Source organism: Brachyhypopomus gauderio, unplaced genomic scaffold (assembly GCF_052324685.1).
Source record: "Brachyhypopomus gauderio isolate BG-103 unplaced genomic scaffold, BGAUD_0.2 sc116, whole genome shotgun sequence".
NCBI lineage: Eukaryota > Metazoa > Chordata > Actinopteri > Gymnotiformes > Hypopomidae > Brachyhypopomus > Brachyhypopomus gauderio.
In genome coordinates this window covers 123,645-142,555 of record NW_027506937.1, presented here as the reverse complement: position 1 = coordinate 142,555, position 18,911 = coordinate 123,645, and the positions used below count along the sequence as shown (strand labels likewise).

The window sequence follows — 18,911 nt, the reverse complement described above, 5'->3', positions numbered from 1 at the left end:
TATTATATCGAGATCGATCGCCAGTGGTTGGCGCCAGAGCGAACTACTAACTTTGAATCAAAGATATGGATCAGAGATAACTAAACTAGATTTTTTTTCGGCATGTGAAATCGGAAGTGTGGTGTGAGAGCGTGTGAAGACGGTCAAATGCGTGTGTCTCACGCTCAATGCGTGAGAGTTGGCAACCCTGATTTATTTATTTATGGGTATTATGCTTCTTATCCTGTGTTTTACCCCTGGTTTTAACACTTCAAGCAATTATTTTATTTCTCTTACTCTGTGGTATGAAATAGTTTGGGCAGGAATGATCCCTCTCGAGTTTTTGTATGCCCCGCCCCCTGAAACACAGGTCTTGGGACAGAGAATGCACAATGATCCCTCTCACTTTCTTGAAATTATCCCTCGAAGTGCAACAGCTCGGTGGCAGAAATGGACTTTCCGTCTCTTAAAAGACTATGAAAAATCTCTTGGAGTGGATGGGCTGGTACTAGAAATGTTAAACTTGTTGGAAATACATGTATGAACCCATCGTTGTGAAACAATAAAACACTGAAAACAAAAAAAAACCTGTTTATCCCCACTTTCATGTAGTGTAGCTTTTCCCGATCTTTTTGCTGTTATTTTCGTCGCTCATGCTGCTTTCAGTCTGCTCCTCTTGAACGTATATACGGAAGTAAGGCGGGAGTTTGTCGACATCACATCAAGACGACATCAGTGATTGGTCAAATTTGCGGGAAAGTTGCGGTGATTGGCTGAAGTTGCAACACCGCCCTGAATTTGCGGTGTTTGCTTGAAGTTGCATTGAAGTTGCAAATCGCAACATCGCAACTTTCTGGAGGGTCTGACTGATTCGGGTACTGTCCAAATAAAAAGCCGAGGATTCCCTGCATTCTGCACTTCAACAGGCCTGCACCATTTTATTATTTTGTTATTTCTATGCCAGCTTTTACAAAAGCGTTAAGAGTTATTGAAAGGTGACCGGTCACACTAAATTTATAGATAAGTACTAGACAGACCTAGATTCTGTTGTGTTGTATTTTCTGTACACTTTGTTATATTTAAGTTTATCCCAAGTTACACAAAGTGTAAACGAGGTTATTCCCTGTTGGCTAAGTGAAACCATCAATCTGGTTAGAGCTATCTCTAGAAGTCTTACAGACTTACAGATTTTAAACTGCATCGCAGTTATCTAACTAGATCAGAGTATTTTGTTATTCACAGTATTTGAGTATTGTAACAGATTCTAAAGCTAAATAATTTTGTTAATTTAATATTTACATTTGGGATTGTGTTTTTGGTATTAATTTTCCTTTATAGCTAAAATATATTTTATAATACATTCTGCTGGTAAAACTGTGTCCACTCTATGGGTATATGGTTGGTATGAGTCATAGAGTTAGATCGGGTAAAGTTAACTAGTAACAACTGGAGCTTAACAGGTGAGAACCACACCCACAAACTCAGTATAAATACAAACACCACCCCCTCTGCGGCAACAGAGGGCTACAGTCACTTACCTATTTTGCCAGAGAGCCAGCTTTTTTCCCTGGTGTCCTTAGTTCATTTTGTACTCTAGTTATTTTAGGAGGTTTTGTTTTACTTATAACTCAAGTGAGAGAGCCAATTACTCCCCTGGCGTCCTTTGATGGTTTTTCCCTGGTTATTATCCTCCACGTTGAATATTTCGTGTTTGTTTTGTTGTCCCTGTTTCCCCGTGTTGATTATTCCGCGAGTTCTTTGTTTCTGCCTTTCTCCACGTTGACTTTTGTCCATGAGCTTCTGTTCTCGTTTTCTTTGTGGACCGGCACTTATCGTTAAAACTCCACAGAAAATTTCATGTCCGAAATCCCCCGTCCTTACAAATCCATAGGGTTCAATATGATGTTGGTTCACCCATTGCAGCTGGAACAGCTTCAGCTCTTCTGGGAAGGCTGTCCACAAGGTTTAGGAGTGTGTTTATGGGGATTTTTGACCATTCTTCCAGAAGCACATTTGTGCATACTGATGTTGGACGAGAAGGCCTGGCTCTCAGTCTCCGCTCTAATTCATCCCAAAGATGTTCTTTTGGGTTGAGGTCAGGACTCTGTGCAGGCCAGTTAAGTTCATCCACACCAGACTCTGCCATCCATGTCTTTATGGACCTTGCTTTGTGCACTAGTACACAGTCATGTTGGAAGAGGAAGCGGCCAGCTCCAAACTGTTCTCACAAAGTTGGGAGTATTGAATTGTCCAAAATGTCTTGGTATGCTTAAGTATTCCGAGTTCCTTTCACTGGAACTAAGAGGCCAAGCCCAATTCCTGAAAAACAACCCCACACCATAATCCCCCCTCCACCAAACATGAAGTTGGATGTCTGTAGTGATTGACTGCAGAAAGTTGGCGACCTCTTTGCACTATGAACTTCAACATCCTTTCATAGTTCCACACTGAGCTCCTGAGAGCAACTCACTCTTTCAAAAATGTCTACATGCCTAGGTGCTTAATTTTATATACCTGTGGCCATGGAAGTGATTGGAACACATGATTCCATTCATTTGGATGGGTGAGCGAATACTTATGGCAATATCGTTTATTGCAAATTGATTGTGGCACAGACATTTCTGGTCTACTTTGATAGCCTAAAATATATTCCTCTCACCATTTACTTGCTGGGATGTGTGCAGATGTGTCATTTTACCTTACCTGAAATAAAACGGTGATTGTGACTAATTGTAGTGAAGTTTCCTGAGAAACAGGATGTTTCGGACAGAGGTTCTTCATCAACTGTGCAAGCAAAGTGCTTCTCAATGAATATATTTGTCTGCTTATCCACAAATCCATCCTTTTTAAAGTGGATGTTTGTCATATTTTCCTCCTTCTGTGTCCAGTGTCTGAGCTGAGGATTGTGATCGTGGGGAGGACTGGAGTGGGAAAGAGTTCTTCAGGAAACACCATTCTGGGGAAAGAGGTGTTTGATGTTGCCTGTTCTGTCCAGTCAGTGACAATGAACTGTATAAAAGAGAAATCAGATGTTGACGACTGTAAAGTGGCCGTGGTCGACACCCCAGGCTTGTTGGACACAGACCTGACCAAGATCACAGTGGCTAATAGGCTGGTTGAATGCATTGTGCTCTCCTCCCCTGGACCACATGTGTTCCTATTGGTGCTCACACTGGACTGCTTCACTGTAGAGGAACAGAAGGTAGTAGAGAGGCTGCAGCACCTGTTTGGAGAAGATGTGTTCAGATACAGCATAATCGTCTTCACTGGAGGAGACCGCCTAAAGAACCAGACCATAGAGGGATACCTGGCAGACGCAGGAGATGATTTGAACCAGTTACTGAAGAGGTGTAGTGGGCGGTACCATGTCTTCAACAATGAAAACATGGCAGACCGCACCCAGGTCACCAGTCTGATACATAAGATTAAGGACATGATCAGCACCAATCGTGTAGATCATTACACAAGTGAGATGTATGAGAATGTAGAAAAAGAGAATCAGGAGAGACAAGAACAGCTGAAAAAAGAAATGGAAAAAGAGATGATGGAGACACAAGAGGATATGTATCAACTCTGTACTGAACAAAGAAAGCAAATCAAAGAAATGAGTAAGAAAATAGAGGAAATGAATCAGAAAATAAGAGAAAGAGCAGAGAAAGAAGTCAAGAAGAAGCCATTAAATCTGTTAAAGAAAGGAACACAGAAGTGTGTACAACAGTAATAACAGAACTTTATTTATAGAGCACTTTAAGAACGGCAGTCGAAACAAAGTGCTGTACATAAGAATAGAACATTAGACATAAAACTAATAATAACAAAAAATGGATAAAACAATATTAACTAAAACAGTAAAAGGAATCAATAGAACAAATCAATGAATTAAACTAAAACAGTAAAAACAGGGCTCTAGAGTGCGACCAATTTGGTCGCACGCGCGACCTAATTTCTCAATGGTGCGACTAAAAAAAATCTGAGGTCGCACCGGTGCGACTAGCTGTTCGACGGGGAAAAGTCTCTGTGGTCCCTGTGGTTCAACAACAGACCAGTGTTAATTTCGTTGACGAATACATTTTGTCATAGTTTTCGTCAATGGATAAAAACGATGACTAAATTAAAGGACATTTTCGTCAACGAATAAAAACGAGACGAAAATATTGGCCAGCGACGACATTCAATCAGACCTGATTTAGTTTAGTGAAAGCTAGGGATAAGTTAAGAAGAGATCCAACCGTAACTACTTTAGCGTACACGGAGAGGCGGGACAAACCGGGTAACCGTCCAATCAGTACTAACGTCTTCACATCGCTCAGAACCCGTTAGGACCAAACCAGCCTGTGAACTGTGGTCACTCATGAAATTCAACTCGAAGTTAACTCGACAATGTCAGCAGGGAGAAAGATAAGAGGCGATATATGGACACATTTCTCCTTTGACTTTGAGAAAAACCATGTGTAAACCATGTGGGACGACGACGTCGGGAAAAATGCGACAAATGAAACGACATCTGCGGGCTATGACATTGCTGTTTTTACGGCACCCAGTTTTATATAGAATGTAATATGTATTGTTCATAACAAACTCCATGTTTTCAGGTAGAGCGGGCCTACTGGTCATCAATGTTTTGTTATTGTTATGCTCAATAACTAAGTTCAGGACAATAAAGTTGTTTGGAAATCTGTTTTTGTATATATACAAACGATAATATTTTGTAACTGGTTAATAAATTTCACTTTGTGCAAGTGTATATAATGACCATTTATATTTTAGTTAACTAAAACTTATATTTATATTTTAGTCGACTAAAACTAAAAACAACTCCAGTGACTAACTTGTGACTAAAACTAAATTACATTTTAGTCAAAAGACTAAGACTAAAACTAAATCAAAAATTGCTGTCAAAATTAACACTGCTCCCCTCTGCCTTTCACCGGCAGGCAGCAGCACACAGATCAGATGAGGCAGAGATGGTAATCAAGTTTAACATTGCCTACAATATTGCAAAAGAAGAACTTCCCTTCACTAAATTCAAGTCAGAAATAATTCTTCAGAAGAAAAATGGCTGGAACGTAAACCCGACGTACAGCAATGATGTCGCGTGCGACAAATTGTTAGTTAATTATTTACAAGTCAATATTGTCTATATGGACAGCATTAAAAAAGTGAAACCGGTAAAACTGCGGTGTTAAATGTGATGCAGTCGAAAAATTTGGGTGCACCTAACTTTTGTGCTGGTGCACCTAAGAAAAAAAGTTAGGTGCACCAGTGCAACCAGTGCAAAAAGTTAGTCTAGAGCCCTGAAAAACTAAAAAAAACTCAAAGTCTCTTGCTGTGTTTAAAGCCAATGAATAAAAGTGGGGTTTAAGACTTGTTTTAGTAACATAATACAGGAAGATGATAAATCCTGCACCTAACATCCGGAGTCATACAACAGGCTTGGCTAGGATGTATTAACCAACAACTATGATCTAATAATCCTACACAATACTACTAAGAAGACAAGATAGATTTCACACACCCTATGCCCACACTAGTTGCTTGAACAGAACACAGCAGCAGCTACAATCTGATACTGGCTCGACAAGGATCCAGAAGCACAGCGCACTATGTTCATGGTCCATTGCCTCAACTGCCAAGTACTCAGACCACCAAACAAACCTGGACTGACCTTCAAAACAAAGTGACATGGACACACACGCAATACCTTGCAAGCATTTCCTTGGGGTCATCAGGAAGGCACCTCCCTTCGTTGGTGTTTCGATGAATTGAGCCCCCAACACCTCCAGAAGGCTCATCAATGGAGTCTGGCGTCCCAAACCCACCCCCCTCCAAGCTCACAAAATTTACCAACAACCCTGCTACCCGATGGCTATCGGAAAAGCCAAGTGACAATCCTACCCATCTCTCAACATCACACACACCAAACAATTTATCTCTTCAAGTACTATCCTTACCCCACCTAACCTCAGCCCTTCTTAGCCACACCCACTGACTAGATCTCTCAGCTACCGCTGACAACTCCTTTACCACTGCTCTCATCACACAGCCTCTAAATCCAAACTCAGCCAGTAGTCTTGTGGCAGACTTCGCCACGAAACCCCTAGCCCCTACCTCTACAGGTCTAATATGTGCTTGCCAGCCCCGCTCTCTTACCTCAGCCATCAAATCTGCATACTTCAACCTTTTCCTTTCATATGCTGCATCAACTTCATCCTCAAATGGAACAGTTAGCTCTATGAAATACACTATCCGCTTACTTTCAGAATACAACACAACATCTGGCCTCAAGTTTGTGACAATACACTCTGGAACCTGCAATTTACAGCCTACATCAACCAACATTGCATCAGCCCACTTCCCACCAACTTTTGAAAACTGTGCTGGCTCCTTGCTACGCTGCCCATCACACACAAACCTAATTACTCTATTGGAACTAGCAACTGGCATGCCATTAACTTCCAACCGCTTCTTATCAAGTGCACCTGCCAATGATTTAAGTACCTGATTATGCCTCCATGTATAACAGTGAAGGGGCTTGTCTAACATGCAGTGGTAGGTTGTTCCATAATCTAGGAGCAGCGATGGAAAAAGCTCTATCCCCTCTGAGCTTCCACTTTGACCTCAGCCCCTCCAGAAGCAGCTGATCAGCTGACCTGGGGCACAGAGCGGTGGTGTGGGGATGGAGCAGCTCGGCGAGGTAAGGCGGGGCGAGTCCATTTAAAGCAAACAAATAAAAGAATCTTAAAATGAACTCTAAAATGCCCAGGTAACCAGTGGAGGGAGGCCAGAATAGGAGTTATGTGCTCTCTCTTGCGTGATCCCGTTAAAAGTCGGGCAGCAGCGTTTTGCACTAACTGAAGACGTTTGAGAGAGGACTGGCTGACTCCAAAATAAAGTGCGCTACAGTAGTCCAGCCGAGACGTAATGAAGGCATGGATTACCATTTGAAAGTGCTCGTGCGAAATGATTGTCTTAACCTTTGCCAGCTGCCTCAAATGGAAAAAACTGGACTTAACCACTGCACCGATTTGGCGGTCCAATTTAAAATCACTGTCTATTTTAAAACCCAAGTTAGTGATAGTTTGCTTCACATATAATGTCAGAGGGCCCAAATTAATAGGGGAGGCTTCACTGGAACCACTAGGGCCAAACACCATCACTTCTGTTTTCTTTTCATTAAAATTTAAGACGTTTAAAGCCATCCAGTCCTTAATACCATTTAGACATAGCAGAAGTGGTTTTATAGAGGTATCTCTCTTTTTAAGTGGGACATATATCTGGGTGTCGTCAGCATAACAATGAAATGAGATGCAGTGTTTCCTGAAAATGGAACCCAGTGGAAGCAGATACAAGGAAAAAAGTAGGGGTCCTAAGATAGAGCCCTGTGGAACCTCATATGGCATGGGAGCTGAGGAGGATTTAGAGCCAGCGAAGGTCACACACGAAATTCTGTCTGTCAGATAGGACTTAAACCATTCTAGAGCACTACCACAAATCGGAAAACTAAAATTTTGTGATCCACTGTATCAAATGCAGCAGTTAGATCCAGCAAGAGAAGAATCACATGGTCACCAGAATCATTGGTCAGGAGAATATCATTAAAAACCCTAATCAATGCCGATTCTGTACTATGCAGGGTTTTAAAACCAGATTGAAAAACCTCCAGGATATTCTGCTCTTCTTGGAACAAATTTAGCTGAGCGTAAACAACTTTTAAATAAAAAATAATAATAAACAATATTTTTGATAGAAAAGGCAGTTTAGAGATATGCCTATAATTAGCCAATACAGTGTGGTCAAGGCCAGGTTTCCTGAGCAAAGGTTGCACTACAGCATGTTTAAAACTCACAGGAACAATACCTGAAGACAGAGTGCCAAAACCTGTACTGTGAAAAACCTCTTTAAAAAAAGTGGAGGCACAATATCACAGGGAGAACCTGAAGGCTTCATATGGCCCACCGCATCCTCCACGTGCGACAGAGTCACAGGCTCAAACCTATCAAACACAGCCAGGCCAAGGACAGAATAAGAGGGGCCAGAGGCAGGAACTGTAATAAGAGCTCTTGCAGTGACAACCTTATCAATAAAGTGCAGAAAATGATCACACATATCAGGTGATGCCTCCAAACTGACGGGCTGAGGAGCCTTAAGAACAGAGTCAATCGTTTTAAATAGCACATGAGGATTATGACAGTTTTCCATAATATTTGACAAATATTCCCTTCTGGTTTCTCTGATAGTGTTCTGGTAAGATCGCCAGCAGTCTTTTAGAATTTGAAATGAAAACTGCAGTTTGTGTGTAGTTAGTAATTAGTGGTCAGGTTTTTTTTTTATTTTAGGTGATAAGCGGATGAAAATGGATGGATTACAAATAACCTGTCTTGAACTCCTTTGAATCCTGAAGGCTGAAATTCTAATACTAGTTTGCATATCCAGTCTATAGTTAGCCAACTTGGTCCTTCTATCTAACATTACTTAGCTTCACCAGGTCTTCCTCTACAAGTCATCAGACCTCTACAACTGATTCAGAATACTAGAGCACAACTTATTTTCAATGTACCCAAGTTCTCACATGTGACTCCTCTGCTGTGATCTCTTCACTGGCTTCCAGTAGCATCACACATCAGATGTAAAACTGTGATGCTTGGCTACAAATGAGCACTAATACTGCAGATAAAATGTAAATGTGTAAATGTAAATGTTTCTCTTTCGGCTTTCATGAGAGGTGGTCGCACTTTCTCTCTGCTCCTGCACTCCCTTCCCTCTTCAGCTAGCTTAGTTTCTTTGTCTCGTCTTAGTTTCCTGACGTTGTTTCTCGAACTTTAACAAAGAAAATGGATTTGATCAGGTGGTCTCAACGCAATTGACACTATTTTTTCCACGAGGAGTCATGGTGTGGGAGAACCCACATGTCTGGACGGATCGTCCTCATCTGGATATGTGTTTGGCTCAGGAGGGACATGGCGTAGTTTGTGTCTTGCGCCTCTCTCCCTGGAGGATGTTGAGGATGTGTTCTTATTTGGAACTTTGATCGCCAGGCCTCTGGTTCCCCCCCTCCCTATCTGAATGAATCACGCCTCTCTCTGCTTGACTGTCTGTGTTATCAAATGCTTGTATGTGCTATGGGGATTTTTTGCGTGCACACAGACTGTTGTCCTGTTCGCGAGAACAATCTGTGGTCATATTTTTTTGTCTCCTCCTAATGTTATCTCTCTATGTTTCTCCCTAATCTGTACGGCGGCGACCGAAGCATGACCACTCCAGGTTCTCGGTGCTTTACACCAGGGTCCTGGGGAAACTGAATTTCCCATTCGTGGGATCAATAAAGGTTTATCTTATCTTATCTTATCTTATCTTAAATGCAGATAACACTTGTTCTTATTCTTAGACTGTATGTCTGCCTATGGTTATTTGCACTTTTTGGCAAAAGTTTAACTACTGTTTAAGTGAGCCTGTTTTAATCAAAACACTAGGTAATGACATTGATTCCTGTAATTTAGTTGTCAAGCGTATCTTGAATTCTAGCCTATCTGTGCTACTATCTAGGATGTGTTCTGTGAACAGATACAAAGCACTTTGTAAGTCGCTCTAGATAAGAGCCCTAAATGTAAAAGGAAATGACTGACGTGACAAGTCAATCTCTTAAACTCTTAATCATATTTGTTTGAGAACTGAAATATCCACTGATATAGGCTCAAACGCACGATTGAATGCCTAAACATTGCATAGCTCTCTACTCAGTTAGCTAGTTAGCATTTGATTTTGACCTGTTGATTCTGTGTGGGGCATTATGGTGCCTTGCCATAAATCAGCCAGTCAGAGTATTTATCAATTATTCATGAACAAAACAGAGAAAGGGTTGGTATAAAAACAAACAGCTCATATTCTAGAGACAAATCATAAGGTTGTATTGTGTCCATGTAAAATCGCATCTTTCACCCTGACATATCAAATGAGTTCTTAAGGACATCATAGATCAATTAAAACTAGAAAAACTAAGTTTGTGAATAAACTTTATCTTGGCTTGACAAAGCAGCTAAAAGGCTGTTATGAATGTTGCTGACCTACTAAGTAAATGTTAAATGTTAATGTTTTCATGTTATCACTGTTAAATGATGTTAAAGGCTGTTTAAATGTTGATAACCTGCTAAATAAAATTTAAGGCTGTTTAAATGTTTATATGCTGCTAAATGATGTTAAAGGTTATTTTAATGTTATCATTGTAAAATGACTTTAAAGGCTGGTTAAATGTTTATATCCTGCTAAATGATGTTAAAGTCTGGTTAAATGTTGATAACCTGCTAAATAACATTTAAGGCTGTTTAAATGTTTATATCCTGCTAAATGATGTTAAAGGTTGTTTTAATGTTATCACTGTAAAATGGCTTTAAAGGCTGGTTAAATGTTTATATCCTGCTAAATGATGTTAAATGTTGTTTTAATGTTATTACTGTAAAATGATGTTAAAGTCTGGTTAAATGTTGATAACCTGCTAAATAACATTTAAGGCTGTTTAAATGTTTATATCCTGCTAAATGATGTTAAAGGTTGTTTTAATGTTATTACTGTAAAATGGCTTTAAATGCTGGTTAAATGTTGATAACCTGCTAAATAACATTTAAGGCTGTTTAAATGTTTATATCCTGCTAAATGATGTTAAAGGTTGTTTTAATGTTATCACTGTAAAATGGCTTTAAATGCTGGTTAAATGTTGATAACTGTAACGTATTGACCAGAAAGAGAAGGATCCAAATGCAGAAGTATACAGCTTTATTTAAATGAATCACGTGTACAGAAAACGGCACATGAATCACTAGCAGTAAAATCAGTAGCGATAGCGTTCTCTTGGGGTGGTCGGGACGGTCCAGGGTCATAACGGGAGAGCAGAATCCAGGAGGTACAGAGGGACTGGGCAGGAGACGAGGTCTGAGGAGTGAGCAAGGGACAGAACATAAGAGATCGAAAGGCAATGGAAACGCTTGGTATGCTGCATGGAAACGGCAATACTTCACGACTAGGAAGTGGTGGGAAGGTGTATATACATATATATATGACAAAAAAGGGGCGTGGTGATTAGTGGCAGGTGAGGCTGGTAGGGACAGATCAGACGGCATTCCTTACAGTAACCTGTTAAATGATGGTTAAGGTTTAAATTTTAACACTGTTGAATGAGGTTAAGTCCTGCTGAAATGTAAATGTGAAATAATGTTGAAATGCTGAAATAGGCTATTTTCAGCTGGAAACACAATAAAAGGCTGTTTGTCTGTTATGGTTGATTACCTGGTCAATTATGAGCAATTATGTTAAATGCTGTTGGTTATTATGGATCGCTATTAGGATTACTGTTCCTGTTAAAATTTTGTTTAGATATTGGAGTGGTTGTTGTTGAGGGGGTATTTGCCTGTGGGGGGTAATTACTGTTTAGGGGTAATTGACTGTGGTGTAGTTGATTCTGATGTATTTGATGTTGAAGGCTACTAGGCTAATGGGGTACTTGTTTAGTACAGTTTAGTGCTAGGCATCAGCTATTGAGTCATTTCAAAGTTTCATCACTGCATCTTGAAAATTAAGGCAGTTATCAAATCAAAGGATGGAGGGATGAATGAAATGATACAAGGGGAGGATAGACAAATGGCATCCATATGATATTTAGTGCAATGGTATGGATCAGCTAGTGATCATGGCATAGAGTCATGGCAGCCAAAACAAACACCTACAACTCTGTTTACTTCAGGAATATACATATTTTAAATCATCGATAACATGTTTTGAATGTACTAAAGTCACCGCGACAACGGCACCGTCTACAAACAGTGGCAGTCACAGAGTCCACAGAGAACTGCGCACATAAGACCACAAAAACAAGTTGTATTACATAAATGATGTACAGAAACTTATAAATGGGTATTGATACCTTGTACTCATAAATGGGTATTTATACCTTGTACTCATAAATGGGTATTTATACCTTGCACCAATTTGTTGTAGTCAGGTTGTCTACAAATTTCAATAGCTTTTAAGAAGTCCATCATAAGAGCATAAAACAAGTTGTATTACATTAAGTGCATCCTAAACAATTTACAGTGCTCTGTGGACTCTGCGACCGCCACTCCTATCCTTGTTAAGGTAATTTGGAGACGGTGCCTTTGACGTTGTTGCGGTGACTAGTATATTCAGAATAACATGTCAACAATATGAAATACGTTTATTCCTGACGTAAACAAAGTTGTAGATGTTTGTCTTGGTTGTCAGAAATGAGAATTTGCATATTTTGGCACTTTTGCTGATACGGTCTTAAACAATGATTCTTAATGAACCTTACACAAAATCTCAACCATAACTTCCACCATTACTTTCTTCAATGATACCCGAGGGTATAGTCTACACCAGGGGTAATCAATTAAATCTTTCCGCGGTCCATTTTTGGCAGATAGCTCAGACCTTAGGTCCGGGTCCGCGGTGGCGAACGAAAGTTGTTGAGCGGGGGGCGAAACTAACACTCAAATGGGTGGTGAACGTAACACTCGTCTGAAAATAAATTCTCCGGTTTAAAATATAGTCTCCCGTTAAAATTTTTTTGGCATTTGGGTCCGTATCCAGTTAATCAGGAATGTGATTGGGTCCGGACAGGACGGCGTTCGGGTCCGGATCCGGACCGCGGTCCGCCATTTGGTGATACCTGGTCTACACACACACACACACACACATACATACAAAGAGTAAGTGCCAGTTATCAAAACTCCAGAGGTGGGTAGAGTATTCAACAATTTTAGTCAAGTAAAAGTACTGTTACTTGAACCAAATGTTACTCAAGTAAAAGTAAAAGTATGCATCCAAAAATGTTCTTGAGTAAAAGTAAAAAAGTACTTTGATAAAAAGCTACTCAAGTAGTGAGTAAATGCATGAGTACCGTCTCGTGTTAATAAATTACATCATGGGAAATTGAATTACTAGAAACAATGACTTTTAATGATAACAAAAATAATTTATTATAAATAAATATAATATATAAAAATTATTTATTATAAATAATATGTATTTTTGTTTGTTCCTAATTATTAGGCCTGTGTAACTTTAATGTGTTCCACAAAGGCACTAACTGATGAGACTGTCAGCCAATACGTGTAGCTACAACTTGACGCCAACTGAATCAATTTGTAGCAAACTTAATCATCATATATTGCTAGTGTGTACACTCAGAGTGTGAACTGGTTTTTAGTATTGCACTGCGTTACATTTAATAATTACATCATACAAGCGCATACCTCAGAGATATAACATTACACAAAATTATACATACAGCAAACTTATCGCATTGTGTTTCCTCAAATTTGATGTTGAGTTCTTGTAGGCTGAAATGTCCACACATTTTGGCAGACACAACTGACAGCGCATTATATAACTGTCCTTTTACACGTTTGTAATATAAACATTGGCTGTATGAGGTCTGGGATGCTCGGTAGGTTTTTCTGTCACTTTCTTGGCCGCACGGACGCTGCCATCTTGAAAATTGGAGCCAGAGCATGCGCATTAGAACCGGTAGGCAGGACAGTATCTCCGCCAGAGACCGTATCTCCGCCCCGACATTCGTTAGGATACGCCCACCAGTATAGAAACTTTTGACGTTTTACAAAATAAACAAACGTAAAAGGTTTTAATACTGCTGTCGAGAGTTTTGCTGTCGAGAGCTTTGATCTTGAGCGCGTTCACATTTGAGCGTCTGGTATTAGATGTCAACCAACGCAGCTATTAACTGTCAATCACCTTATCGCCACACCCCTTTAAATAAATAACACTTAATAACTTCTATAAAATCTGTTTATCATAGAGAAAAACACTGGGAGAGATACTAACGCAATGGGGTGTTATAGAATTGACAACATATAATTGCTCAAAAAACTTATTTTACGTGTAATAAAAATTCAAAGTTTCTCATCCGGCCCGTTCACTTACATGGGAATGGGCGGGGTTAAAAGTTGTACTGCAGCCAGCCACTAGAGGGCAGCTGACTCACGGAGGCTTCACTTTTCACTCGCGTCGTCCAGTCCACTTATATATACGGTCAATGTCACAATCACAGTGAAACACACACACACGGCCAGGCATGCTACCCGAACAGACCGCTGGCAAAGGTCAGCAGACAGTCCGTATATATTTACAGTACTTTTTGCTTTATGTTTATTTGCAGTGCTCTGTGATTTGTGATATACTTGTGTATAACATGTAAAGACTTTATCATGAACTAAACAGGAAGTCCTAATAAAATGTCCATGTCACCTGTGAGTCTTTTGTCCTGCTTTCATTCTGAGTCTCATTATGATTGTTGCTGGTACAGCTGTGCCTTCATCTTCTGACACTAAGGCTCCATATGTTAGACCTTCAGTCCTGTTTAGAAATAAATAACCAAAATTAGCATGGAGGTCTAGTTATCAAGCTGTCCAGTAATGCAAAGGTGAGTTTTTCTGCATGGTCACCAGATCAGAGTGTGTATTAATGCCCTTACTGGAAACTATCCATGTCTGATCTTGCAAAAACTGGGCAGAATTACTATAATTTTACTATGGTTTACTCTTATGATTTTTCTATAATTACTATAATGGCATTTTTATATAATAGTTTTGTATCACTTCCCATGCTTCCCATACTTCCATGTCTAATATTTTCTTACTAAAGAGGAAATCATGGTTTCAATTTAATCGTATATTTTGACTGCAACGTTACTTATAACGATTATTCCAACAATAAAATCTGGTAATAAATGGGCGTGACGATTTCGTAATGTCAAATGTAAACCAGTAGATGGCGCCAATGTATTCTGTAATGAGTCCTACTTTGCGTTTTCCCCCCCTCTATGTCCGTAAAATATGCATTTAAATATTATATTGAGTTGTGCAGCTATATGAATGACTTCGTTAGCCTTTTGCAAGCTGCCTTCTTACTGATGGAGACCTGTAGTTAATTCAAAGGCCTGGCGCATGCTGTGTTCTCGCCACGGAGGATGCTCGTGTTGTATAGAAGGGAGGATGCACCTGTCAATAGTGAACTGCTGTTCTCCAACTGTACAACTATTGCAAATGTCATTTGCCTTACTGAAAATGACATGGGTTGCTGGCTTGCTTTTATGATGCATGTGAAATCAACGAATCTGTTTTTGATTGATCGTTTTAGCAGCCAATGGCATCGGCGTTTTATTCTATACATTGCTTATGAATAAGTTGAAGGGGCGGGTCCAGGAGACGTGAAGCGTAAATGTGGACGCGGCGGCGAACATCGCGTATTTTGTCACAGCTTGAAATGGAAAGGACGACGTTGTCTGTGAACGTCAGTATATATACTGATCACTGATTTATATTTTTGCTGAGGACAAAATCCCTACTTCGTCCATGCACGATCCGAGGAAACCGAAACGTGCCACGAATGGCGAGTGGGGCGCCCAGGCTTCCTGAAGCAAGCTTGAGCAAAATCCTGGTGAGGACTTTTAATCGCGGCACCTGGAATTGACAGTACTTATATATATATATAGTGGGCCAGTCTGTCAGGAACTCCCGGGCCACTTTTTCTCCCCAGTCCGCCCCTGCCAGCAGCTTCTTTATTACTGACAGATGCAATTATTTTGAAATGACAATTAGCATCACAGTGTTTGTGTGCAAATCTAAATAAATGATAAAAACCTTGTCTTTTAGATATGTTTTATAATTTCATTAATGCAGGATCCTGACCCCCCTCCACTCCACGGTCTCCCGGATGAAATCCGATCCAGTGATTGGTTCTTGCGGGGGGTTTTGAAACGACGTCATCCAGGATCAGAGTATGTTTGTGTATGTAGCATATATACAGTCAATGGTATGTAGTTGCAACCGCATCCAATTGCACAGCCGGAGAGCCAACTGCAGTTCTAGACCTGCAGTTTTAGACCTGCAGTTCTAGACGTGCTGTAGTTTTAGACATGCGCCACCTAGCGGCTCGGAATGTAGCTAACGACAGCCAACTGCAGTTCTAGACCAGCAGTTCCAATGCATGCCGTAGGCTCAGGGGCTTGTATATTCTAATAATCCATTGTATAAAGAGTTCATTTGTTAAATATGCCCATTGATTCTCAATTGTTTTAGCCAAATCTCTAACATTTGACAAGTTTTAAACGATAATGTACATCACATTTTGTATTTAAATAGAAGTAGTACGCCTCATTTTCCCTGTTCTTTTAGGGAGTTTTGATTAATTTTGTCATTTACACACACAGCTTGTCTCCTGAAGATATTTTATTTTTAATTAAACTACTGGATTACTGGCATATTTTGGATTAAAAATCAGCAAAAAATTGCTTACTGTCCGGATGCTTTCAGTGAGTAAGCATACGTTTCTAGAATGTCAGGAGTGATTGATTTTACTCGTATACCTTCATTGGCATGCAACTAGCAAATATTATATGATACTTGGGGTTTTTCGCCACAGTAATTTGCACTGGAAGAGGACTTAAGCCGTTTTAACTGATCCCCCAAACTCTTCATTAGCACTTAATTTTGACATTTTAATATCCTACTTTTACCTTAAATGGTTTTATGATATTCTTTTCTTTGTTTTGTTAAGCACTTTGGTTAATGCAAGGCATTGTTGGAAGGTGCTATATAAATAAATTTTGATTTGAATTTTTTTTTTTCGATTCATTATTTCTTTAGTCATAGTGAACTTGTACTTTTAGTACACATTTAATTAGGACTAACCAATCTGTACATGTTGACTATTTTATCTAGTATAACAATAGTATAGGTTTACCTTGTTTACATTCATCATTAGGTTTACATTAAACAGGCATTGCCACTGAAATGACACTGACATACTAGTGATATACAATGAGACCAATGACAAATCCAATAGTGTTCAACCTGAAGCTGATTTCCATTGAATTACTCACTACTTTCCCAGCACTGGCAGAATAATTGTCATGTTCCCTAGATTTATATTTGCATTTTAGAATGTTAATTGTCAATGCAATATAAGAATATTAAGCAAACTAATCATTGTTAGACATTTCAACTGGTTTGAATCGCACATTAATTAATAAACCATTCACATACCTATGTAATTAGCTTCAATTTAATGAAAAAAGTAGTAGCTATGAATAAGTAGTACAAAAAAGCATGTGATTACATTTGTGTTTATTTCATTGTTTAAACACACAATTAAACCTCAGTTTGCATTTTACACATTCTTCAATAAACATTTCCATGACATCCTGAAATTTAAAAAATGAATAGAAATGGCTCTTTTGGGTTGCCAACTCTCACGCATTGAGCATGAGACACACGCATTTGACCGTCTTCACACGCTCACACGCCACACGTCCGATTTCTCACGCCGAAAAATCTATCGATGAGTTACTAGTTCGCTCTGGCGCAAAACACTGGCGATCGATCGATCGCGATATAATATTTAAATTGTGTCCATTTTACGTTCGCACCCCCGTCATCAATTTACAGTCGCCACCCCCCCAGGTTCAAATCTCACTCCAAGTGATCTTGAAAAGTTGGCAACCCTGCTTTTGCTAGGACTATCATTTCTGTCAAAGTCAAAGTAGTGTAATAAACCCCCTTTATCCTTCTCTCTATGTAGCTAGTTACGTAATATTCCCGCTTACTGCCACTAGAGGGCTCTAAGCCACTGGATCATTTAAATAGCTGCCACCACCTTTTTTTCCTCCGGTATGGTCCGGACGAGCCTGATAAACCTTCCCCCCTGTCCGAACTACACAATCAACACGGGTTTAAGCCATATAACAATATTTATTAATAATCACCATTTAATTACACACAGCACGACTGACATCCCCTCTAATAGGCCCATGACATCACTGCACACACACACTCCCCCACCGGCTATTAAGTAATACCTCATTAAAATATCACGGGAAAAAAACCCTTCGTCAAAACACTCTTAAAAGACACTGTGTATCACCGCACACCCCCACGGGCTATTTAAGACAGGATCGTCGGCTATCCTCACAGAATACACCAGTAGGCACTCTCTTCCCACAGCTACCTACCCCAACTCATACAATGTTTAGAATAGCAGTCTCTACCAGCATTTCTGATCACACAATCACGTGCTACTGTATAAAACCCAAAAATCACACCACAACACACATTAATTAAGGCACGTCACCTACTACCACTTCACACACACACACACACACACACACACCCCCAATAATCACACTTAATTCATTAATGCTGGGAGACCTATACTAATTCATCAAACAGTTTATCTCCCACCCTATCCCCAGTTCTCAACGGACACATATACACATAAGTTTAGTTTTAAAATAACAAACTTCCCTCGTTCGGGTGGCCGTCAAGACCCCCCCGTGTAGCTGTGGAGTCGGATGTCTTCGTTCAGCACGTTAACCAACACACATCGCGCAACACTCAGCAGTCTCTCAGATTCCTCTGGTATGTCGCGAACACCTCCAAAGCCTCCAAGTCGTGTTCGCGTTCTCTTTAATCTCGACAAAGTCCCTCAGAGTGCACCCACACAATCCGGATTCACAGAACAGTCCAGTCCCAAACAAAGCATCGTCATGCACCATCCCCCCCCCACCGCATCTCTCTTCCGTTTTAAATCCCACTAAACCCCTCCCCCTAATTAACCCACCCTCTTTCTCTACGTTCATCACACTATTCCCCCCCTCTCTCAAAAGACTCGTCCCCGAGTCACTGAAACACAAAATCACTGGCCCATCTTGGGCGCCTACAAATTCGCTTGGGTCGAGGGTCCTGAGCCCACCCCAAAGCCCCTGGGCGTAAAGAGATTGTACTATCCTCCAAGTCGCTAGTTTCATGTCTAGGGGGCAACATCAAAGGGTCCGGTGATATCGCCGGACCTGGAGCTGGCACATCCAAATGACCTGAAATACCGATCACTGAAACAGGAACCGGAGA

General features: G+C 40.2%; 1 protein-coding gene across 3 annotated transcripts in view; it reads left to right on the top strand.

Annotated features, from left to right (window-relative positions):
* LOC143497923 (GTPase IMAP family member 7-like) overlaps positions 1–14,342 on the top strand; it is a 30,861-nt gene extending 16,519 nt beyond the window's left edge. For all 3 annotated transcript variants that reach the window (XM_076993565.1, XM_076993564.1, XM_076993563.1), the window contains one exon: positions 2,868–14,342. In XM_076993565.1, coding sequence (XP_076849680.1) covers positions 2,868–3,700 — 833 coding nt within the window. In that variant the 3' untranslated portion in view covers positions 3,701–14,342. The remainder of the gene's footprint in view (positions 1–2,867) is intronic.
* Positions 14,343–18,911: the final 4,569 nt, after the last annotated feature.